At 47.2% G+C, this 25,364-nt stretch overlaps 1 protein-coding gene across 6 annotated transcripts in view; it reads left to right on the top strand.

Moving 5' to 3' along the window:
* Positions 1 to 25,364, top strand: part of LOC8032277 (latrophilin Cirl) — a 395,876-nt gene that overhangs the window by 329,701 nt on the left and 40,811 nt on the right. For all 6 annotated transcript variants that reach the window (XM_042289522.1, XM_042289525.1, XM_042289521.1 and 3 more), the window contains 4 exons: positions 6,580 to 6,772; positions 7,611 to 7,717; positions 14,615 to 14,768; positions 15,426 to 15,661. In XM_042289522.1, the coding sequence (XP_042145456.1) occupies positions 6,580 to 6,772; positions 7,611 to 7,717; positions 14,615 to 14,768; positions 15,426 to 15,661 (690 nt within the window). The remainder of the gene's footprint in view (positions 1 to 6,579; positions 6,773 to 7,610; positions 7,718 to 14,614; positions 14,769 to 15,425; positions 15,662 to 25,364) is intronic.

Raw genomic sequence — 25,364 nt, 5'->3', positions numbered from 1 at the left:
CAATCTCAAAGTAAAAATATTAAACTGCCAGTGGCTATCGAGGTTATTGAATTCATTGGGCTCTCGGAACACGGTTTATTTGTCTTCCGTAAATCAAGCGTGCCAGTGGAAAAAAAAAAAAAAAAAAAGCGACGGCTATTGCGCTTTAATGTTCACGCATTGACAGTCTATAGCGAGGATGTCCGCTGATTTTTTTTTTACCGAGATCCGCACGATCATCTGGGCTCGTATAGAGTGCCAATGGGTAGCAGTACAAATAGAGACCCTTTCCGGGAGTGCAGACGCATAATCTGCGGGCATCCCCTTCGCTCTGCGGCGTTCGGAGAATGCCTTCTTTTTGTACACTTCGTATCCCAACGGAGTCCTTGACTAAGGGCTCCGACCGGGACTCGTAGGTCTCCTAATCTTTTGAAAAAATAATGTTATACCCCCACCACCATCACACTTAAGTCCGACCACTGCCAACGTTGCACGTTCCGATCAACGAGGTAGAGGGGCTTAGAGCGATAAACTAGTATCCCATTAACCAGGCAAAAGTGAACCCCCCCTGGCTGCCGCCATGTTGTACAATTTTGACCACTAGACACGTGGCTGTACCGAATCCTGAGGCTTTTACACATAATTAAGCCGATATTTGTATCGCGATCGCATTAAAAAACATGATGAACTACTTTTCAATACTGCTAGCCCCAGAAATCAATGCCCTAGCTCCGATTAAAAAAATAATAACCCAACATACAGCACCGTGGCTGACGGCATCTAGCGGACGTATTGCGAAGCTGCCCGAGGTTTTGTCGTAAAAGCACATTTTGCACTTAAAACGAACGAAATATAACTTATCTCGTCGGTAGTTGTTAAATATCAATAAGCAGTTATCTGTGCATGATACTTCGTTAAAATCTACGTAAAACTATATGGTCACGTCGTGTCTAGTGATCAAAGATGTGCAACATGGCGGCGGCCGGGTGGGGGAGCACTTTCAGCTGCCAGTTCATCGCTCTAAGGCCCCCTACCTCCTGCGCTTCTTTTTTTTTTTTCTTGTGCGTGATTGCTTTAGGCGGAGATGGAAAATCCACACAGACAACGAGCGTCATGACAATGCACTTTTGGCCCTGCTTGAACCGCTACATCGAATGGTAGCATCGGCTATACGGTAGGACTTAGTACAAACGGGGTGCGTCGATCAAATAAACTCCCTGACGTCACGCCCTTGAGGTGGCGCTGCTGTCGGCACTGCGCATGCCCAGACGCTTCGCCTCGCGCCAATCTGGTTTTTGCGCGTTTGCAGTGCCCACACTTGGTGTGCATGGGCAAACGAGGGTTTTTTGTAAGCAGTGTGTTCGTCGAGATATGGGAGACGTCTCTACGAAAAGATCGCTCGTTTTTTTCTTTATTTTCTTTTTAAAGTTTTTTTTTCATTAAGCCGTCAAATACGATAGGGCTCTTTGCCGTTGCCAAATAGGATTTGGGTCGCATTTTGAATATTGTTCTCACGCAGCGTCTTAGGTTTGTTTCGAGCGGGAAAACATAAATCCTCTTTCGACGTTCTGTTTTGGGAAGGCGGTCTGGGCGACCCGCCTCTCCGGTTATTGATCGAATCAAGGTCCGTGCCTTCAATACGAAAAAGAAAGGCAAGAGGCGGCGGTTACTTTGGCGTTCCGAAGAGCGACGCGCTATTAAAATATAGCCTGCTGCGGCGAGAACACGTAGAGAAGGGGATAACCTAAAGCAAACACAATAACCAGATCTTCTTAAGTAGGTCAAAAGTGTGTGGTGTACTTTCTCATTCGTTAAATAGACTCAACAAAAAAAAAAAAAACGAAAAAAAAAAACGCGAGTGGTGCAACTACTTTTTTGTCGGAGCTGCACGTATAGACAAAACCTTTGATAAGCTATACCTCGTTTCAGTTTGACGCACCGCAGGCGGACCTTCCTACGAGCCATTTCGACCAGTCCAGCGCTGTCGACGTAGCACGTGTGACTAGGCAACCCCTTCGTGACCGCGCCTCTCCCGAACGTCACGTGACAGATACACGGCACGGGATTGGCTCCGATGGCTCGTAGCGTCCTTTGCGGCCTATCGTGAGGGGAAATGGAGCCGAGCTCGCCGCTCGTGCTCGAGTCACGAAACGAGAAACTTGAGGCTTTTTTATATTATTATTTTTTTTTTATCGAGATTCCGATAACGGCGTGCCATGGAGGCGTGTAGTATAAGTGTGCCGCGTTGAATAGGTGCTCACACACGCAAAATGAGCCGAGGTGTGAAGTGTTTTTTTTTTTTTTTTTTACCGTCTCATTACCGAGTGTCCTAGCACGCCTTTTCCGTGTTCATCCCTGTAGCGCGATTTAAAAACAAAAGAAGTAAGTTATTAACTTTTTTTTTGCGCGAAGTTATAAGATGAGTTGGCAGATATGATTTAAGGGTACATACAAAACCTCAGTGATGATCGGGTTTCTTTGTTTCGTTTGTGAGGACACTTATCTTTGAGATACATCGGGAAGGGTAAGGAAGATCAGGGTATATTTTGCGAAGCTTGGAAGTTCTAGCGTGACAACGCTGTTCGCGCATTTCCTGCCACGATTTTCTATTTCTGTTACGTGAGTAAGCGGTGTACACGGCTACGGATCACGAGGTCGAAACAAGATTATAGGCAACAGAGAAAAAAACCGAACGCACACACAAAAAAAGCTATGATTGATGAAGGGGGTGATTGCATCGGAAGAGCATGATAATAAGCGGTCATAACGCGGCGAGGTTGATTTTGTAGACCCTGCTTTTGTTTCACTTTTCTGTTAGACAGTGTAGGCTTAAAGAAACGATAGCATTAACCTGTATAGGTTATGGCTATAGTAAGTGGCGCCTTCTAAACCACTTTCTGCGACAGTTCATTTATGGCCATAACTCGTAAGTCAATCTACGGGTTCCAAGCACCCTAAAAAAAAAAGAAAAGCTAACATTACATTCGTGCGCCGCTGATTTCTCTTATTAAAATCAGTATCAAAGGATCGATTACTTCGGAACTATCGCTGACACCAGACGGCGCCGTTGCACGAGGAATTGCAGGGCTCTGCTCTTCCTCGTACGATTTTAATAGGTACCGATTTTAACACCGATTGTAATAGAGAAATCTACCACGCACAAATGTAATGTTTTTTTTTTGTTGTTTTTTTAAAGAATTTATAGATTGAGTAATGACAATAGACATATCGCAGTAAGTGGATTATTTTCACGCTTCTTGCTTTCTGATTCGCTGTTCGGGGTTTTTTTTTTCTTATTATTATTTGTTGACGCTGCAATTGTAGTGGCTATCTGGTGATAATAAGCTGATCGGGACACGCCACGCCCCACGTTTCTTAAGTTGTCAGCGAGCAAAGTTTCAAAGCTACAAAAAGAGACGGCATTCTTAGCTAAAGCTATTAATGTCGGCAGCAATATGCGATTCAACGCCCTTATTTTTTATTATTAGTTCTCCTATCGTGGTAGATCACATGCTTGCGTCAGTTATGTCACAACCTCGAAGCAGACCTTTTTTTGTGTTTTTTAATTGATTTGAATGAAGTTAAAGCAACAATTTAGGCAAAGGACACGGAAAGCATAGGCCTGCCGACCGTCGGAACTTTCATAATTGCTAGAACTTGAGGCCGGTGAGAGCAGAGAATGGAGACTGCACTAAAAGATGCCAAACACTAAAATGTTGCAAAGGACGACAGGGCCACAGACGGATGACTGAACACACGCGAAACAAAACACGGAAGCTCGAAAAAACTAAAGTGACAAGAGGCGCAAAAGTGATTAGATGACTTTTCTCGACAATGAATTTGCAGTGGCCCACATTGCCGTACTCAGCAGCGGCATGCCGCTGCACGATGCTTGATTGAGGATTACGCTAAAGCTATCAGCAGGTTAATGATGAAGACGTCCATTATCGTAAAAGTATAAAGACTTCTTGTTATATTGTTCTGAATTCAGATTGAACAATGAGTAGAAAGTCCTAAACGCGTCTTAAGTCCGCTCTCGTGTCTTGGCTGCCTGTCGTCCCCCTTCCACCTTTCCTTCCGTCCTCGGTAGGGATGTCGCGAACCACCCCAGGTTCGATTTCGAAAGGTTTCGATATTTGCGAAGCGAACTGAGGTTCGATTTCGAAAAATTTCGATATTTTCGTACCGACCGAGGTTCGATTTCGAAAAATTCGCAACTTTTGTCCACAGCGGAGTTTCGAATTCGAAAAATTCGAAGCTTTCACGGTTTCTAAAATTTCGAATTCGAATATTTCGATTTTTTTTTTACTTCAGGTTCGATAAATTCGAAGATTTCGAAATTCTTTGTAAAAAAGATTCGAAAACTTCGAACGCTTCGAATTTTTATAGACATGAAGTTCGAACAATTCGAAGATTTCGAATTTCTTTTTCCATAAAGTTCGAAAAGTTCGAAGGTTTCGATTCTCTTTTACCGCTAAATTAAAAAAAAAAAAAAATTCGAAGATTTTGAATTACTTTTTAATCCAAGTTTTCAAAGTTCGAAGTCCGATTTTCAAGTTTTTCCACAGTTTCAGTTTCAAATAACGTTTTCCCGACTCACTGGTTTTCACAAAATCAAGTTTAGAAAAGTTAGGGTGTGATATCTAGATTCTGCGAAGTTGGTCAGGCAATTAAATGAGACGACGAGTGTCCCGGATGTGCTAGAATATTTGCCAGTGCAGAATTGTGACCGCCAGCCCCGTGGGGGGGGGGGGGGGGGGGGGGGGGGGTTTAACCTGCATTAAGCAGTAGTGATTGCACGAACACACTGTTTTACGAGACTCTTCCAGTTCGAAACGGCCAGGGGCGAGCAGGAGGTTGAGGCTCAGAAAAACCGTGAAGCGACCTGGCAAACTAGCTCGCCACCCCTTACACGCTGGTAGTAATCCGATCCGGTGAAGTTTATAATTGTCTTGGAGGTTTATTTTCTGGGACGGAGGAATCGCCTCGCAAAAAGCACAAAAGCCGACACAACTCGAGGTCGAGGAGCGTTCTACCATACAAGTGGCGTCGGAAGAGGAAAAACGGGGGGAAAGAGGGTAGCGGGTGGGGGGGGGGGGGGGGGGGGGGAGTGGAGTGGAGGGAGGGAGGGGCTTCAGCCTCCTTCTTCCCCTTGCAGGTATTTCGGACTGTTAAAGAAAACAATACGGGGAAAGAGGGCATGGTCGAGCTTATTTTAATCTGAAATTATTTATGCATATGTATAGCTAATGTCGCTCTTCACTGCATAAAAGGTTGCGTAGATGGTCATTGTTAGAAACTCGTTGTCAGAAGGCACTGCTCGTCACATGCTTAGTGGCTCGGAAGTTCAAAGCTGTCTTTTCGACCTAAACACCTGTGCCGATAGTAACAAAAGAAAAAAAAAAAATGAATAAATGCGGGAATAAAAAGCAGGAGAAAAAAAAAACGATCAAGAATTCGTCGGAAGTGTTCTATTCTTGCATATTCAGAGGTTCAGAACTTCGAAACAAGTTTCTTTTACCAAAGTGTGTACAGGCTAAAAGAAACACGTCCCAAAAACGTGAAGCGAAAAAAAAAAAAGTTTTCTTTTAATGACGTGCTGAACTTGAACACTACTAGAAATCTTCTCCCTTGAGTTAATTTATTCCTTAACGTGAAAAAACAATAAATATATTATTTTGTATTCTGCAGATGGCAATGATATGTACTGTCTGTGGTGTTAATTTAAATGCGATACCTCAAACAACTTAGACGAAAATAAATATCAAGTTTAGGTCATAATTGCATGCAGATACATGTTTGGACATTTCTTCGAAACTCACGTTGAATAACAATAATCACATCTTAAAACGGCACTTACCTAGGCTATACATATATCATTCTTAAGGAAGTATAACTTATCTACCATGAATAGCTCCGGCTGCAGCGTGCTTCAAATCTGGCACAAACGATAATCGTCAAAAACCCGTCGTCCTTCGTCGCCCCTTCGGGGATTTATTTTTTTAAACCTAAGCATGCCAGAACATTGAAATAAACGACATTGTCTTTCGTAAGGAACGCAGCACCGCGTGTAAAAGTTCGAGAAAAAAAAATTACGAATGTACCCCACTACTTGAAATCAAATGAAACCGTCCGCCGGTCTTTCGAAGTTCGACGAACGTCGAACTTTTACCCTAAAAGTTCGAAGTTCGTCGAACTTCTGACTTTTAAGAGTTCGAAAGTTCGAAACTTTTCGAATTCTCTTGATAAATAAGTTCGAAAGTTCGAAATTCATCGAATTTTTTGGTCAGTCAAGTTCGAAAGTTCGACAAGCATCGAACCCTGCAGCGCAATAAATTCGAAAGTTCGAAAAAGGTCGAATTTTTTAGCGTAATAAGTTCGACGGTTCGAAAAGCGTCGAACTTCTTAGCTTAACAAGGTCGAAAATTCGACCTCCGTCGAATTTTACGATATAGACAATTCGAAAAATCGAAATCTTTCGAACCTTTCGAACCGCTTGATTCGATCATCGAAACTTCGATTCGAAAAAAGTTCGCGGCATCCCTAGTCCTCGGCGCTGACGATGTCGGCCCCTAACGGAGTGGCTTCCGCTTCTCGCAGAACGGATCCGGTACACGACGGAATACACGTGCGAGGGCCGGGAACTGAGCATCTCCTGCCCGGACAACTACCAGATCCACCTGGTGCGGGCAAACTACGGCCGCCTGAGCATCGGCATCTGCAACGACTATGGCCGCCTGGACTGGAGCGTCAACTGCATGTCCTACAAGTCGTTCCTCATCATGCAGGACAGGTACGCCAAGACCTCGACTTTGTTTTGTGGCGAAGCGTCTGGGAAAGTTAAGAGTGATGGATGCATGGATGGTAGTGTCTGATCCATTTGTATTGGGCTGCAGCTTGCGCCACCTACAGCTTAGAAAGCTTCTGAAATTTTTTAGGCGAACTTTTCGACTTTGGTTTCGATGGCCACCGACAGCTTTAAGAAACTTCAGTCGTGGCCGCGTTCAAGTTTTTCGCTTCTCGATTTGTTCTTTGACGCCTTTATCGGCTAATACTGCTAACCTCATCGCCTGCGGAATGATAATAATATGATTGGTACTTGCCGCGCTCAGTGTTTCTTGACTCTAATGTCTGTTCTAAACAGCTGCCTCAAACACTTATCCTATCAGCTCTCTTTTTTTGTCTTCGAACTCTTATTTTGTTTTTCTTGCTGTGCAGTTAAAATTTGCATTTGAATAAAACTTGCGAAAATAAAATTGGCATACCGACACCTGGTGTGAAAAATAAGGAACAACGCATAGCCTGCTCGAATACTTACAAAATAACAGCAAATGATGTCGTTTTCTGATATGATCACGCTTATTCTTTTTACCCGCATACAACTAACTTTAGGGGAAATTAAAATGTAAGAAGAAAAATACGCATCGGTGAGACTCCCGGTAAAACGAAAAAGAACGACGAAACGTACCCGCAACGAAAATGTAAACAAAGTGCTTCATGAAAGGGGAAACAAAATGTGGAGAAAACGTTATTATTTTTGTTAATTCTCGTAACACATTCGTTATTCGTAAAGGAGAAGAGTTCATGTAGTGATCGCATTCCCCTGATAGCAAACTTTTCACATTTTGCAGGTGCGCACACAAGTCCAGTTGTGGTACGCACGTCTCCAGCACCTTATTTGGAGATCCCTGTCCAGGCACGCTCAAGTACCTGGAAATGCAGTACCACTGCGTCCTCGGTAAGCTCACGCATAAATGGATACGCGCGACTGAACCCTTCAAATCGGGCGGCCGCTTACGCCATCTGCCAGTCTTTGTATTAACGACAGTTATCCTCCTCCTAGTATACAAAACAGTATAAGTTTTTTAATAGTAGTGCTGCTAAAATCTTCTATCCGTGCAATAAAAGCACCCTCAAACTCAGTGCCATTTGGGGGCGAATGAGAAAACAAGTTGCAGCTTCAATAAGTTCGAGTTGCAATTACTAAGTTCTATTTGAACTTGGAGCACTGCCTCAAGCGGAACAGTGGGCATATACATTCGGAATGAAGTTTGATGTCATTATGACGCGTTCAGTTTGATTGCGTTGAGTTCACTCCCCTGGAAGCTCGCTAAAATTGCAAAAATGTCTATCTGGAACTATCAGGAAGTCGGAAAATTTAGTTGTGTGGCTTGACGGACTAAACAGCAGTAAACTTCCCTTATAACAATCTGGCTGGATTTTGAGGTGACAGGCGGAAACTTCCCTGACATTTTCGCAAAACTTTCGGAAACGAAGAACCGGGCAGGAATATTTCTTAGTAAGTTTTCCAAATGTATACGTCACCCCTCCTCCACGTTAACAAGAGTGCCCAGATTTCAGAGTGTTTCCAAATGCTCTATCGAGGTCACGTGATTAATGGGCCGCGTGTGAACTGCGAAAAGGCGATGGAAAGGTTCATCGTCTGCGAACGTACCCACCTTTCCGGCTGCTTTCCTCCTCGCCACCTCAGAACGGCCCCGCCTGCCGAAGGTTCGCTCTCATGTCTGGTACCAACCGTGCGATGGCGCAGCATGACAGGAAAGACCCCGAATCAGAGCACGCAGCTTCGTGGCCTTTCCACCCAACGCACCAGCGACCAATTTCCGCAGGAAGCGTCCCCTATTAAATTGCAAACGCCCTGCACCAGTTTGGGGTGGAAGAACCTCTCTTCAATCTAGGCTGGCTACCGATAACCCGAGCAGACAACGCCCTCTGCAAGCTCGACTGGCGACTTCCACGTTTCTTCCCCCGCCATAACACTCGAGCATATCAGACGCGGTTAAGCCGGACCCTCCGGACTCCACTCCGACGGGAAATGTCATCGCCCGTGCCAGCCCTCCGTTCCACCTCACGACGGACCGCGGCGAACGCCGCGAGCCGTCCCCAGCCAATCCAATGCCGAGTGAGCGTCACGTGTGCCCCCTTCGGGTAGGACGCGACGATGCGCGGGACTCTGCTGGCGGAGTCACGTGGTACACTCTAAAGCCTTAGCCACACCCTGCTCATATATCGTCCAAATAGCACCCACCCCTCAGGCATGTTTTTTTTTCTTTTTTATACATATGTACGTTTTGAAAATGTCTGCGGCCAGTTTTTGCATGACCAAGGTGACGGGGCCGCCGTACAAGAAACATGCTTTGGACAGTGGCTGCAGATTGTCCTTTCTATGATGTGTCAGCAATGTGACCTCGGCTTCACAAATCCTGATGTTTTCACTTTCCCGCAAAGCACCGTAGACCCCGCAACGCTCCATCGTAAGGTGGAGTATGGTCTCTTCTCTCCAATCTCTGGAGCCGGTCCCTTCGTCCGTGCGCGACAGCTGAAAGCAGACTCGTCTTCGACCCACGAGACAGATTCACCCCCTCCCCTATCCCAGCTCTCCAGCGAGCGACATTACAGTCACAGCAGTCCCCCGCGTCCCCCTCGCTGTGAAATGACCGATGAGATTAATCGAAGCCTCGCATACTCGGCCTTCCCTTCCTCTCCTTCGCCCCTCACTATAGCTTCCCGCAACCGATTCGACTTGTCCCCCGTCTCCCAACCCCAGCCGTTCGTCCGCGCCAACCGCCATTTTCTGCGGTATGGAGAGTTGGCATTCCAGGATCGTCCGTGCTATCGGGTTGTGTGCACCTCTCCCCCTCCAGCATTTCGAAACGGAAAACAAATGAGTATTTGGTCATTTCTCCTTTCCAGTGTCCCTCTTGCCACAAACCTTGTTCCACCCGTTTCCCTTTCAGCGCCATCCAGTTCCTATCTTTGGTAGAGAGAGCTAAATGTTGATTGGGCGTCCTCTTCAAAGCTTTTCGAACGCCGGTTGACATTCCGTGCGCGGCTGGTGCCATTGGAGCGGAATAAATGAGTGATCTTCCTTATCTGAGACCAAATGGGTGCAAGGGGCCTCCTCTCCTTCTTTTTATCCCTCTCTCCTCCTCTCTCTTTTTTCTCTTCTTTTTTTTTTGTTGTTTCTATTTTTGTCCCCGAACGTTTCTGTCCTACGGTCCCTCTATTTATGTTTGCCGTTGCGTGACATACGCGACGAATGATTTTTTTGCCCTTTGGCGTACTTGTCGTTAGCCCTTAGTCCTTTTTGATTGCATGCCTGTTGCTTTCTAATGTTTTAGTCATTTTTTTTTGTTGCTGTTGTTGTTGTTGTTGTGCCGACTTGATCCGATATGTGGTGCTTCGAATGCTTCTTTCTGGGTTCGATTTTCCGGCTTCGATTCTTCGAACACGGCGGACAGACGGCGGGCCTTCGTGGCCGAAAGCTGTTTGTTGGCTTTTGGGGACCAACATATTATTGGGGTAGGACTTGGGGATCGAAAGGGCATTACGACGGATCTGCGGTCGCGCCGGAAGGAAGATTTCTCCTGATTGGATGGCGTACGCGAATGTCACGCTGCGTCGGGAAAGAAAGAAGAAGAAAAAGAAAAATATATCGATTGTTTAAGGATTGACTGGCGAAAACAAAAGTTTGCCCGCACATCAGACAAGCAACAACAGTTCGTGCTTGTACAGGTAGTGTGTCGAATAGCAATCTGAGGATGCTTATTTGAGCAAGAAATTTAAATTGCAGACCATTATTTCGCATGGAAATTTCGCTGTTTGTCATCCCGTTCTTGGTAGAGCTTATGGGGGATTTTCCTGGTGGATTTGGAGTGACATTAGAGCGCTTTTGTCTCCGGATTTTCTTGCGCGTGCATGCGCCCTCTATCCTTTATCGCTCTAAACGCGAGAGCATGGAGCGTTTTTGGATCGCATCGAATCCACCAAGGAAATTTTCCATAAGTCTTGAAACTTTGAATCCTATGGAGTGCCCTTTTTAAACGTCGGTTTGCTCGAGATTTACTACCCATTTCGAAATGCTCGTTTCAAACGTCTGCCACAATTATTTTCGTATTTGAACATCCTAATATAGCCTATTGTCCCCACCTTCAACATAAACAACAACAGGAGATGCCACGTCACGTGATTTAACATAAACGAACGATAATAGAGTGGCTGACAATTCTCTGGATTTCGGAGTTGCTTACGTTAGGCGTATGTTTGCGTCTGTAAACGGAACATGCACCGTTAAAAACATACAGAGCCCCTCTGCTAAAGCGTTTGTAGCGCTTTAGCAGAGGGGCTCTGCACTTGAGGGGAAAGGTCAGCCCTTATTTAGCTGTCACCTAAAGTCATTTGCTGTGCCTTATCGTACTCTGTCGTAGCATTGCAAAAGCGTTTCATCTGTATGACACTCCGTTCCCTCTCTCATTGATAATGGCGCAACCTAAAGTCTATACCGTAAAATTACATAACAAGAAAATCATATTTTTCAGACGTTGCGGTTGAGGTCTTGATTGCAGTATTTACTTGTCCCGCGTTTTATACGGATGGAGGATTAGGAAGAATAATAAAGTCATGTTCTAGAATCAGACTCACCTGATTATTCGATGTTTATACCCTTTTAAAAAAGTATTCGGCCTCCTTTATAAAAATATAAGTAAAATAGCCTTAGGTACATTGGCTCGTACCTAGGCCGTAAATTTTCCGGTTTTAACCGAAAAACACCGAGAAACATCTTTCGGTGACAAAAATACAAAATCGGCTGAAACCGAAAAAACATCGAATCGAAAACATCCAATACCGGAAAACTCCGATTTCTGAAAATGTTCGCTCCAGCTAGGACTGTTTTTATCCAAACGCTCCCATCCTAGACATGAACTCAATTAAGCCGCCGTCACACTCCATCGTACATCTGAAGACACTAGGGAGTTTTAGGCAATCTAAGGACACTAGGGAGTTTTAGGCAATCTAAGGACACTAGGGAGTTTTAGGCAATCTAAAGACACTAGGGAGTTTTAGGGAACCGTTTTTGCACATCCGATATGGTACGGTACGTCCTCCGGTACGAACTGCGCGTGTGCGAGTCTTCTGCGGTAGCGCATGCGCAGTCCGTACCGGAGATCCCATCGCACCGTATCGGATGTGCAAGAAAAATTCCCTAAAACTCTCCACTATCTTAAGCGTGTTTCTTCGTTAAATGGCGGTCTTGTGGTGTTGGTCATACAAAAACTGTCTGCATGAATGTTCTAAGAATAGAAATGATTGAATGTAGCATGGTTTGAACATGGTTTAGACATGTCTGCAGGTACTTTTGTCATCATATCTAAATCGAGCATCGTGTCTTTTGACTGCGGCTTTAGTTTTTATAGTTGATTTCTTAAACGGCAATCAGCGTTCTTAGCGTCCGTCCGAAATAGCTCACCAAAATATACCGATCTTTGGGAGAAAAATACAAATAGAATACACACGGAAGGACATATCCGCCGATTTCTCTTATAGATGAACGCAGGAAAATCCAGCTACCCCAGCCCATCTACTCGAAATTCCCCTCTACACACATCTCTTTCCTCCGCACCAAAATATCCCGCTCATGTCCACGTTTCAACCGAACTGTAAAATTACCATCACGAGCACAAACGCGTTCTCGCGTGGCGCATATGCACGCACCTCGACCGTTGTATCGCACGCACGACGAGAAAGAAACCCTGCAGGAACCTGCAAGAGAGAAACCCATTTCGCTAAGAGCAAAACCGGAATGCCTGCCAGCAAAGCTCATGCATGCAGCCAACATCTTCGTCTTCAGCATACAAGCACACACGCACACACACACACACACAGGCACACGCTTCGCTTTTCGGGGATACCTTTTCCTTATGTCAGCGTTCCTCGGCGGCGGCCGCCGTCTGATAGCCTCCGGAGCTGAGGCAATAGCTCTTCCATCACAGATAGCTTTTCTTCTACGAGTATATCCGCGGAGGACGGGCCGGGGCGTTTTTGTGTGTGGGTGTATGTGTCGTGCCGCATTCAAGAAAGCCATCTTGCGGAGCGATCTTCTCCCCCTCCCACGCGTCTGACACCTCTCCCCAGTCCATGCATATATGCGACGATGGACCGCTAGCCTGGTGTGTGTATAGAAGACGATGCGTGTGCTTTAGTCATCTTACGTATGCGCGGAGGTGGCGGTGGTGTCGCCTTCTATTATTGATCGCTCTCCGGGCCTCGGGAGATGACTGCTGGGAGTCGCATCTAGTCTCCTTCTGCTTTTGAACTTTCCGCGTTCGGGGAAAGTGTTAGCTTAAAATCGAGACAAAAACACGAAAAAAAAAGAAAGCGAGTGAACCGTAGCAACCCTACAAAAGGAGATGGAGTGGCACGGGAAAGGAAGGTGCTGCGACTTGCGAATGTTGCGAATGTTGTTGCTTGGCTTGTTTATTTGTTTGTGTGTGTTTGTGTGCGTGTGTGTGTGTGTGTGTGTGTTGCGCTTATCGTACGCCAAGACGCACCGGCGGCACAACGACGAGGGTTTGGCGCCGTGAATGTGTAAAGAGCTTCCTGGGATGACGGCGATTTTGTAAAGGTGTCTCCGGCGTTTTCGGAAGTCGTTCGAACGCCGAGGAGCTTTTCTCGGGTGTCGTGCGAATATTTTGCTCTTCGTTCTCTCGCGACGTGATGGAAGAGGCTTCGAGACGAGGACGTTTTTCCGCTCGGGATGTCGCAACGGGGTCCACCGCGAATTTCCAGACGCTTCGGAAATTCGCAGTGCCCTACGATCAGTTTCACCTTAGGCTGAACCGCAGCGGATGCTAGGAGCCATCGAAGCAAACCCAAGGCTCTGTGAGTGTCACATGACTTCCGTGAGGGTCGCAGCGACGCGCTTGGTTCGCAGTCACGTGACATGTTCTCTACTCTGGATTGGCTGAAATGGTTTGTAGCGTCCGCCGTGGTCCATCGTAAGGTTATAGAGATTGTAGGATGTTGCTAAAGAAAACCCATGGTGTTGCCGGTTATACGCAGCTGCGCATTCCCTGAACAGCGATTCACCTAATTGTTTCCTGAAACTTGAGAAAACAAATTTAACTCGTAACTGTCTCTGGCGATCCCCTGCTTCTTAAATCCTCATTTGCATGATAATCTTTGCTTATCTCTTAGACTGACTGATATGTTCTCTTCCCTCTTCGTCACATGTTGCTTTTTCCGTTTTCTGCTCTCTCTCTCTCCCTTTCCCTATGCGGGGCGCAAGTTCATCTGCTTCATGCGCAGGGGTTGCACTGACGTTAAAACGCCGAGCTCTGATAGTCTCTGATGGATGGATAGTGGGTAGACCTCAAAGCAGCTAACATTGAGGTCCTCCCTCTATCCTTCCAGTCAGTCAATCGGAGCGCGGCGTTCTGACGTCACTGCAACCCCTACGCAAGAAGCAGACGAACTTGCGCTCCGTATTATCTTCTTGCTTCCTGCTTCATGACTTGCCCTTAGGCGTCCTTTGCAGCTAATGCCACAACTTTATCGGCTACACACCGATATTAAGTTGCTTGCTACTTGCCCGCCTCTGCTTTTCTTAAGCTGGCGGCTACCGTTTGTTGATTGTTTCTGTTTTCGGCCCTTTTAAAAGCCAATGCGTCAGACCATTGTATGTTCACGTATGTTATGATCATTGAGGAACCAAAATTTTAGACGTCTGAATTTTATTTACAACCGTGGGCATCTCCGCTCAGCTGTCTGGCTAAATTGTTTGAATCAGCCAAAACTAAAACGTACGTTTCTTTGTTTGTTTTGTTTTTTGTTATAGCTACGACGGCTCCCACGCCATCTGGCGGCGGGAAGGATCATCAGAGGGCGCCACTGCACGGTCCTGCAGTCGCAAACTCAACGTCGTCTCCAACGCAACTCGGAGGATCTCGGGATTGGGCCACGCCTGCCCCTGGTGCAGCAGGTGGACAGAGGTACGCTGGACAACGATTGTACAGTCTTCGTCAGTGTTAACTGCTACACTTACACTTCCTTTCGCCCGACCGAACTGAGGGCTCATCTTCTTCGCTCTGCCTTTTCATAGTGTATTGAAGGCAGGCTCATTTTAATGTTGAAGTTAGCATATATAAGAAAAAGAGAAGCTTACATACTGGGGCAAAGTATACTTTCAGAATGACATTCACAACAGGAATATGCCCTATGTCGGCTGGGTCTTTTACCTTGAGCATAGCAGTGCGTGATCGATATGTCAGCACTCCATCTTATCAGATGCGGGTGTTTTCTTTTGTTCTTTTAGCTTCTTGAATATTTGAATTTAAAGATAATGCGGTGCCGTCGGTCTCCTCCAGAAAAGCCCTCAAAATTCAGTAAATTATGATGGTGATGTTTCCTGCTAAAACGTGTAGCTGCTTTCGCGTAAGCTTCGTCTTATCTTTCACGTTATGTATGATCTTTTTCTTGACAAAACTAATCCCTGGAGAAAGGGAAACCAAGGGGACAAATGACAAACGCAAGTCTCTAGACACAGCTACTTGTTTTGTCCAGCTCGCTCGCACCTTTGCATTAATTGCATTATCATCAGCCCTTTTTCACATTGCTCATCTTTGTCATATTCCTTTACGTCCTCACAGGCCCGAACCTGAGGCGTCCATGCCAACAACGTCAAAACATCCTGGCTCGACGTCCACAACGACGACCTCCACGTCGTCTCCACCACCGTCCCAGTCGACCTCACCTACGACGTCCTTTCGGCCGGACCTGAGGACGGAGGGTGTCCCTACGTCCGACCCCGACGTGAACCAGTACCCGTCCAGGGTCTCCCGTCCGACCTGGCAGGAGCTGACGCCGCGCAGCACCATGCCACCAGGTCAGTCTTCTGCCTCAAAGCTCCCGTCACACTTCAGATACACCACACACACACGCACAGCAACCGTCTGCAGATATTGTATCATGCGTGTTCCTTTTTTTGCGTGACAGTACTGTCACACTGGTTACACATAAATAATCTGCCGACATGTACGAAGCATACAAATATATGTCGCAAATATCCTTCGAAGATGCTCGAAGCGTGCCTGCGGATAGTTCAGTCGTCATGTCTGCAACGACCTCCGTGTCTATGATATTATGTAAGAGCATGTGTGACAGCAGCTTTAGGGTATCGGCACCCGATTCCCGGTTGCCTTGTGCGTACCACCTTTTTTTTTTGCTTAGTATAGACCCTTTTGAAAAGCTCGTCAAGCAACATCGGCAGTCGCCATTGCTCGGACACGAAGCGCTTGATTGGATCCGAGCCCTCGCCGAGCGCTGACGTCACACTCGTATCCATTGGATCAAGCAATGGCGGACAGGCGTTGGAGCAGACTTTCGTAGGGGTCTATTGGCGATTGTTGCAGTTCGGGAAATACGATTTCTTGAGATGTAGATGGGGTATCAAGAAACTTAACTCTGTCGCGGAGTGCTTTAAGCATCCTACAGAGTACGGGAAAAAAACGTGTCGTCCGATTTTGGGATAAAGTCTAAAGTAATCGACAACAATGATTTTAAGCAACAAGGTTTGAACTCGCACTACTCTGAAACCTAGCTTTTTTTAGTTGCTCTACCTTCAGCAATTCCAAGGTACTCGATACGGCCACCATGTGATTGTTCTGCGAGCTTTCCTATTAATCCAGCGACGCGAAGCCGTGTGCGTTACTTCCCTATTGGTCTGTCGGTGCTTTCGGCGACGCGCCGACTGTTTGGGACGACGCGCCGCCATTCGGCATGTTTTGCGAATCCAATTATGCCCACATTCTTGGCCCACATGTTCCCTTAAAGCACACGCGAGCCTCCGCCGCTAGGTGGGAGAAGAACTCGCGCATGCGAAGTACTATTTTTTTTCCTTCGTGAGATCACAGTGTTTTGTTGTATTCGAATGCACTTATACAGTGCAATTTAACACTGAAGAATCTTTGAGTGTGTTTCAAGCCGTGCTTGCTGTTAGAGCCGCGTATTCTGAGGCGAATGAAAAAAAAAGCCTATTTTCGAAGGCAAAGGGGTAGCCGGCATCAATAAAGTTGTAGCTAATGTTTCTTTTTTCTGTGCTTCTTATTCCAGTTAATAAAGAAATGGGTTCATTTCGATTCCCACGCGCCGCCGCCTGAACCTTGACTTGGTTTCGCAGATCAGTCGCACGCCTTATACTCCGGTTCTGACACTAAACTGAAGCACAACGCAAAAGGTACGAGCCACCCCCACCAATTCGATATCGAAAGTGCACCACGTGACTTTCCGTTCTGCGCCTCGCTGCAGCCACATGCGAGGTCACGTGAGGAGCTCGCTGCTCCGAATCTGTGTTGAGGGCTCCTTCCTAGAGCGTTCGACGTGGTCCACTCTTGGGTGGAAGAGGGAGCGGAGAAATCGGGTCTATTCGTAATCAGTGGCGAGGCGCGGCCCTTGATGAGCTTTCTTTGCCCTGCATGCGCCAATTTCGTTTCTGGGCTCGCCGTACGTGCCCAATCGACGGTAGCGTTCTCGTCGTTGAGACGTAATTTGTTACCGTGCGTTCGTGCGCTACGGATTGGTCACGTGCCTTCCACCTGATTGATATACGCCATAGCAGCGCATTTGTCACTTCTTTTTTTTTCCCAATTATCTTTCCTTGTGTACACTGGATTTTGCGGTACACTTTTTGCTAAATTAATCTCAGCATCGAGCAGTGTGCAGGGACGGATATAACAAGGGGGAAAGAGCAAAGAGTTGGGGGAGGGGGGGGGGGGGGGGGGCAGGCCCCCCCTTTTTTTAAGTTTATAAGGACTACTTTTTTATAGACAGAGGGCATGCAGCGGATTAATTTAGAGAGAAATGTCTCCTTCTTGGTGATATTGCAAATATATTCGTCTATGCGTCGCAACCGCTCGTGACATAAATAGGGATGGGCGTCGATTAAAAATGATTTCACCCGATTTATCGGTTTGTTTACCTTCAAATTTAATATCTAGGAATGTGTCAAAACTGCACTTCGTTTTGTCTATTTGTGGTGTGTCATCAATGGTGAAATATACATGTTTGTGAGGTGTATATGAGGTGCCAATGAAGGCACCTCGAATTAATCTTAAAGCTATGGCGACAAAAAAAAAAAAAGAGACAAAGGCAAAGGCAAACAATTTTTAAAAGGAAATACATTTACATTCTAATTTGAACCCTACATTCACTCTGAACGACAATCGTAAAAAATGCTAAGGTGCTTTACTCTGGAATAAGAGAGTGCAGCCCACAAATATGTATAAATTTGCCCCCAAGACGTAAAGCAGGCATTATTACTTTCTCTTTAAAATTTCTAACTCAAAACCGTACACCAATAAAACGGTAAAAAAAAAAAAAAACATTTATCGCAGTTAAAGCATACATAGATTAATCGGAAGGTTAATCGATCAGTTGCCAGGCCCTAGACATTAAAGTTGTCCATGTCTTTACATCTCATTGCAGACCCCCCCCCCCCCCCCCCCTCCCCCTCCGGCCTGTATATCCTGACCTATTAAACCGCCTATGGGAGTGTGCTGCGGGCAGTAGTAAATATGCTCTTTCGTGTTAGGTAGAGCCACTAATAAAGACCGCGCATCACAGTAGCGACACTCCAGCCTTCTTCGTGCTTAAAATCATGGTTGCCAATCCTCTGAATCTTTTGTCTGAATTCGCAGCAAAGAAACACTTTTCCGTCCTCCCGAAATATTCAAACAGCCCACGAGAGAGCAAAACGATATCGTTTGAGCGTCCTGACACCGTATCTATAGTCGCATTTTCGAACTGCACCGATCGCCGGTAGACCCCCTTCAAGAATACGCCTGAGCTTTGCGTCGGCGCGAACTCGGCGCGAATTCGATCAGCGTTCGGCGTGAAGTCGGCCCGGCTCGTATTGGACACGATCGCTGCGTCAGCGTTCGGCGAGGACTCGTATCCAATCACGCGCTTCGTGTCCATGGATGGATGGCTGGATGTTTCTGGCTATACGCTTTGTAACGGGCGGTAGCTTGCGCCACCTATATCTAAGCAATGGCGACCGCAGTGGCGGCCGCCAGTGTCGCTCGATGGACTTTTGAAAAGGGTCGATTGCGTCCGCTCTCCACGAGGTGCCGAAATGGTGGCGCCCACAAGGAAATCCGGAAATGCAGGTCGCGAAACTCTTGAGCGCTTACGTGAGTTTGGTGTTAGACACACGCTACCCGTGCTGGCGTCCGCAAAAAAGCAGTTTCTAGAGCAAAAATCTCAAATGAATAGCACTTCGCACGTGCATTCGACGAAGCGTTATTTTATTAGTTGGCTTCGAATTTATTTTACAGATAAGGCGAGCGCGTGCAGTGGTGCTTCGGTAATAGTGCAAAAAGGTTACTGCAATTTACATGTACATGTCCGTTCATAAAAGTTGGTATCATCGGCACCAATTTTTTTTTCTTTTTTTTTGAAAGGGCCCGGTGTAAACATAGCGTTCTGTAGTACCGCGAAACGCCGCTAGGGCATCGAAACAAAAATGGCACCGCCCGTAGGGAAAGTCGAAGGTAAGCAATGCTAAGGAGATTCATTCCGGAACCGGTGTTGGGGGGGCAACGACCTCAGTTTATAGGGTCCATATCACATGAGCGAATGACATTTTAGCGAACGGCGACATTTGACCGAATCGACGTTTCAGCGAATAACGGGGGCGCGCGTTAACCCATCCGCCGCGCTGCGCTTTACGCCGCTTTGCCCGGCGACAGTCTGCGGCGGCTCATTACAAAAATGTGAACCCATTTGGCCCACCCGAAAACGCCGCCTCGCGGCGTCCGACTATTCGCTAAAGTGTCATTCGGTGAAACGTGGGCGTTCGCTAAAACGTCATTCGATCAAGTGAGTGCCTCCCCTCCGGCAGGTTGTCCGTTGCTGGCAGAAGTTCGTGTCTTTGGATGGCGAATAGGCATTTAGAAAAAGGCTAAATTCCTATCAGAGTTTCGTTGCTGAATCTCTATTCCTTCATGCCAACAATACAAACTTTTCGAACACCCTCGTATCTCATAACGTTTTTAATTTATAGTTATTGCAATTTTTCTTTGTTCCGAAAATTATCTTATCTGTTTATGGCCTGCAATAGTTTATTGTTGAGAACACATTTTCTTTCTACCAAACTAGATTTTATTATAAGTAATATAAGTGGTTTGTATTATTGTATCAGATCTGATGTTACCCTTCTTTGGTATGGGTATACTGGTCCAAGGTATTGATTGATTTCGCTCATGCTGATTATATTTTGCTATTCTTTAAAGAAAAGTTCGTAGGGAATTTATGTGAATGCACACGTGACGCTCCCATCGCAGCGCACGCAATATCATTTTATCAAATTAAGAAAAAAACAAAGCAATTCTAGTACAAAAACAGAAGAGCATTACGCGTGGACATCCTGAAAGAAATCAAACATTCATATTACCACCTCAACTAGGCTTTCAATGTGTCATATATATGCGTAAACTCGCTCTTCAAAAAACAAAACAAAAAACGAGAAAACAAATGCTCTGCAGCACTCAAACACGACTCACGATGACTAAAATTGACCCATATTTCCGCTTTCATTACGGAACTGCCCCCCTCAAAAGGGGTTTTCAATGAACGCCGATACCGTTGCTGCGAACGATTTTTTTTTTTTTTGCACGCTCCACGACGATTGCGTATTGATTCGCCATGTCAACCTTCGACCAAGACCCAACGAAAACCATCCGGGGAAAAAAACGTTCAATTTCCATATAAAAGAGCCCGCTAAAATTACATTTCCTTTCCATTTTTCTCGCCTACACAAACAAACGCACTCGCTTACAAAAAAGAAAAAAAAAACGAAAGAGGGCCAGTACGTCGTCCAATCATGCGCAACTACGGGCCCTGTTGGAGAGATCCAAGTGCCCCGCGCCTAGCGGCTAAGATAAGAACTAAACTCATGGGAACAACAGCAACATGAATTATTTGTTTGCGTTCCTCACACAGCGCTCGGCTGACATATAATCGAACGCTGCGCCCCGCATTCGATTGCGGCAGATGACATTAAGAATCCAGTCCACAGACCTTGTGTTCCATAAAGACCGAGCTGTGACGTCACCGAGCTCTGACGTCATGTCGCTGCGTTGGCGCTGCTGTCGGTGCAGCGCATGCGCAGACGATTTACCTGCCGTGAACCTGCTTTCTACGCCGCACCCGTCGTGTTCAAGTGCGGGCTTGACAATTGCAAGCATGGCGCCTCACTGGTGCACCATGCGTGCAAGCGTGTGCAGCGTGCGCGTGAACGTAGCTTTGGCAAGCTCGTAGTAATTACACACACTTACCGGCACGAGCAGAAACATGGCGGTGGCAAGATGCCCCGCTTGCAATCGTCTATAGTTCGATCCCCTCGCCAATACGCCGCGCGGACATACGATGCATCAGACTCTTCTGACCCCATTTTTGCCCCTCTTGCATTTCAAATGAACCTTCGTTCGATTGTTTTCTTTATAATTTTTTTCTTTTGAATGCGCGTTTTTTTGTTCGTTGACCGTTCACGGGTCCCCAATACAACCATCCCGCATTTCAGGTCAGGCCGGCACCTCGTCGTCAGTACGCAAACGACCAGTTTGTGGCAATGGGCCCCGGCGCCCTGCGCGTGCAGCGAGTCAAAGATCGATGATTTCTCTGCCAGCACTCGCGCGCGCACACAGACACCCACAATTTTAAATCCGCGTATTGTGAACGGCATGATTACGCCCGCTTTCTGTGCACGATCGGGTGTTCGCGGCGAGAAGTTTGGGTATCGCCGCCTGGTGGAATTTTTTCGCAACTCTCATTGATTATACTTCGACTTCCTCTGTTGGCGCAAGCACGTGCAATGCCAAACTGCTATGCGCTACAGAAACGGAAACGTAACCGAGTGGGTAGCACGTGCACTACCCATAGTGAGAAAAACGGAAGCGCCCCTAGCGAGCTTTTCACCGCGAATAGGGAGTATTCACTGGCGGCCATATCCGTGTGCGCTGCTGCTGAGCGCATGCTGACGGCGAGCTTCCGCAGTCCTTTTGGAGCGTGGATTTAGCACCATCAAGGTTGCCGGTCTTAGCAGGCTATTAATGCGAGCTCGTTTTGAGCATGGGCTCTAAACATCGCCCTCAAATATGGCGCCCAGTGAATACCTCCTATAGGGAGTATTCACTGCCAGTCATAGCTCTGTGCGCGACTGCTGAGCGCGTGCTAAACGCGAGCTTCCACAGTTCTTTTGCAGCGTGCATTCCGCATCATCGAAACTGCCTGTCTTAGCAGCCCTGCGAATGTGAGCTCGTTCCGAGCACGCGCTCTAAACACTAAGCCCTCAAATATGGCGCCAAGTGAACACCAAGAAGATAAGGCCCACGCATGATGTCATCGTTACTGATATTCCAACGCGCTCCAACAACGCAAGCCAGGCGGCGCTACGTGTATACACAGATGATGACTTTTGGAAGAGGGAGGAGGGAGGGAAAATCTTCTGTACCTCCTTTCAGCTTAAGTCGAAACGCAGCCAACTTTGTGAGCGGACCTTTTCAGTTTCTGATTGTTTCGGCGATGATAGGACACGTATACAGAAACATGCCAAACATCACGATGGGTGTACGCTTTTGACGCCGTCTGATTAGGTCCTATAAACTCGTAACGTCGGCTACCGTTTTTTTTTTTTTTTTTTTTTTCACCTCCGTTACGTTTTTGAGAACGAAGACTCTACTACTGCGCACGCGCTGCGCCATAGCCTTGCCTGCAGAGTCCCGGATCTCATATAGCGGGTTGCGGAGGACGTTGCGGGACAGCGGAAACCACCGACGAAAACGAAAAATGATCTCCCCGGGCACTGCCATCTTTGTCTATACTGAGCTGCGGAACGCGTTCTTCCTGGCGAGCACAGTGGCCATCTTCTGCGGAAGATCAGATATGGGTCTATGGATCAGTGACTGGGCATTTCTTTGCCGAGTCGTTGGGCTTAAGTAGCAGACGGCTTAGGAAAATCAGGCGAGTTCCGAGCATCTTATCATCGCTCCTCAACCAATCAGATTGCAACATCAGCCAATAAGAACTTCCGATCATGAAACATAAAGCACAAACATGATGAGACGCGCCCAGCGTTTCTTATCATGTCGGTGACTGTGTTATACTTCGTTTCACCTTAGGTCCAGACGCAGCCGACGCTACGAGTTAATCAGATAATCAGACCATTCAGACACCATCAAAAGCGCACCGTCATGGTGTTTGTCATGTACGTGGTCTATCATCCCTCAACCAATCATAAACAGAAAAGGCCTATAGCAGCACAGATTTGGCCAATTATTGGCCAATGACTGGCAGTTGTCCTTTGGCTAGCATCCAGACAGTGGCCAGCCATTGGCCAACTACTAGCCTTTCTCTGGCCATTGGCCAGAGAAAGGCTGATAGCCACTGGCCATCAGCCATCGGCTGAACGTTGGCCGATGAATGGCCACTCTTTAGCCATTGGCCAAAAAACCATCGTCAGCCATTGGCCACTGCTTGGCCAAACTTCGTGCTACTTGGGTATTGACTTGCGCCAGGCCAGTCTTTACATCGTCAAGCGCCCTGGGCGGACTCCGGCCGTGGCGCCCCCCCCCCCCCCTTTTTTTTTTATACGCCCCTATTTACTAGTTACGACATCACGTTGTTAGTAAACATGTGAGTAATGGCCCAACACGAGCGTTTCGTCAGATGATTACCGCAATCCAAAAACGAGGGGCCCTGTGTTCAAATAAATAAAAAAACGCTAAAATAATTTCAAAAGGGGGGCGTGGCGGCGCCCCTCTATTGATGGCGCCCTGGGCGACCGCAGAGGTCGCCCACCCTTAAAGCCGGCCCTTACTTGCGCTTTTGACGTTGCCCGATTGGTGTCCTTACCTTTTTCTTACGTATTCCATCCATGATGTCACGATCAAGATTGTCGTCGCTGTGACATCACGAGTTGTAACCTTGACTACCTATCATCAGTTGAGACGGCAATTTCGACGGGCTTAAAAAGCACGGTAGACGTGAAGAGCTATCTCGTACTTAAATCGATATCGTCGAAGTTAATAGTGTGGCAGGGCTGTTATGCCTGTGGTTGGGCCAATCGTGGAAGGCCGTTTATTCCCGTGTCCCACTAGAGTGACAGACGGAGACAAAAGACAGCGACAAGCCTCAAACCCATGCAGTATGCTCGCGATGGTACCTTCGGCAGGCGTTTAGTCGTTCGGTGCTCGTGAAGTAAGCACGAGTGATTGCAAGCCTGCCGAAGCCACCCTCACGAGCATGATGCTTCGTGTTTGAGCATAGCCTCTTTTATTCTACAAAGCCTCTCAGATCGCGAAAGGCTGTGGTTTGAGGCTTGTCGTTGTCTTTTGTTTCTGTATGTCGCTCTAGTGGGACACGGGTATTACAGTGACGGTTTTGGTCGCGCACATTGCTAATAGTGTAGCTTTAGTCATGGTACGTACTCGTAGAAGCTTAGTACTCTGTTGAACGCTCGCTACTACACGCGAATACTTGGCGCAAACCGAAGGAGGGGAAGCGGGGGCGGGGAGGGGGGGGGGGGGGGGCACACAGACGCGCTGAACTTGGCGCTAAGCGAGCACTGCGTAGGGTGTTCGCCAGATAACCGCATATGCGGCGACGAGCATCCAGAACGACAAAGATACAGAAGGCACAAAAAGCAGCACGCTCGAACACCCCCACCCCCCTTTCCCGTATAAGAGCGACGCACATTAATAATGCGCACGAAATATATAAAGAATCTTCGTTTTCATTTTCGGGGTCTAGCCACGCCATTTGACAATCTAGCCGCGCGCTCGCGCTACGGATATGCATTGTGAAGAATGGAAGTGGTAGCGGGAAAAGAGCAGCGACCAGTTCGGAAACAAGGGCAAAAACAATGGGACAATCTCATTTTAATGCAACGCTCCCCTCTCCCCCCTCGTTCACGCGCGCTGTTTTGAGTCCCCATTTTTATCTTTGCCACATGCGCGCGCACGAGAAATCGAACGGCCTCCTTTCTGTCAAGGCGGGAGGTGGCTAAATGCGGACCTTTTGTCTTAGCCTCCTGTACCTCGGTTTGGGAGGGGGGAGGGGGGGGGGGGCGGTGTTAAGTGGGCAACAAACAGTAACAAAAAGAGTAGCACGACAACTGAATAATCAGCAGGACGTTAAGCCTCATCGACACAATGGGTGGGAGGGAAAAAAAAAAATCTTCGCAGTTTTCCTTGTCGTGTTTCGCGCACGACAAAACAGATCGAACGAGGCGGTGTGCGTGCGCGGGCCTCCGTGAGCCCGCGTTTCCGTACCTCCCACCGCCTGGTCAGCGTACACAGTGACGCGGTCGTTACAAGCAAGTCAGCGGGTGTAGTGTGTGTGTGTGTCGCGTAGAGCGCGAGACCCCCACCCTACTTCGTTCACTCACCCCCAGGCTGGCAGTGCGGTTGGAGCTACGCGCTTGCCGGACCAATCAGCGATCTCCCTTCGATCACCTGACCCTTCTCTCTGCACGGGGGACATATAGGCGGGAGGAGCATGATCGCGTGTCGAAAGACAGACGGTTTACTGGT

Source organism: Ixodes scapularis, unplaced genomic scaffold (assembly GCF_016920785.2).
Source record: "Ixodes scapularis isolate PalLabHiFi unplaced genomic scaffold, ASM1692078v2 PGA_scaffold12__126_contigs__length_90152505, whole genome shotgun sequence".
Taxonomy (NCBI): Eukaryota; Metazoa; Arthropoda; class Arachnida; order Ixodida; family Ixodidae; genus Ixodes; species Ixodes scapularis.
Note: the sequence above shows the minus strand (reverse complement) of the source record. Positions and strands in the feature narration are given on the sequence as shown.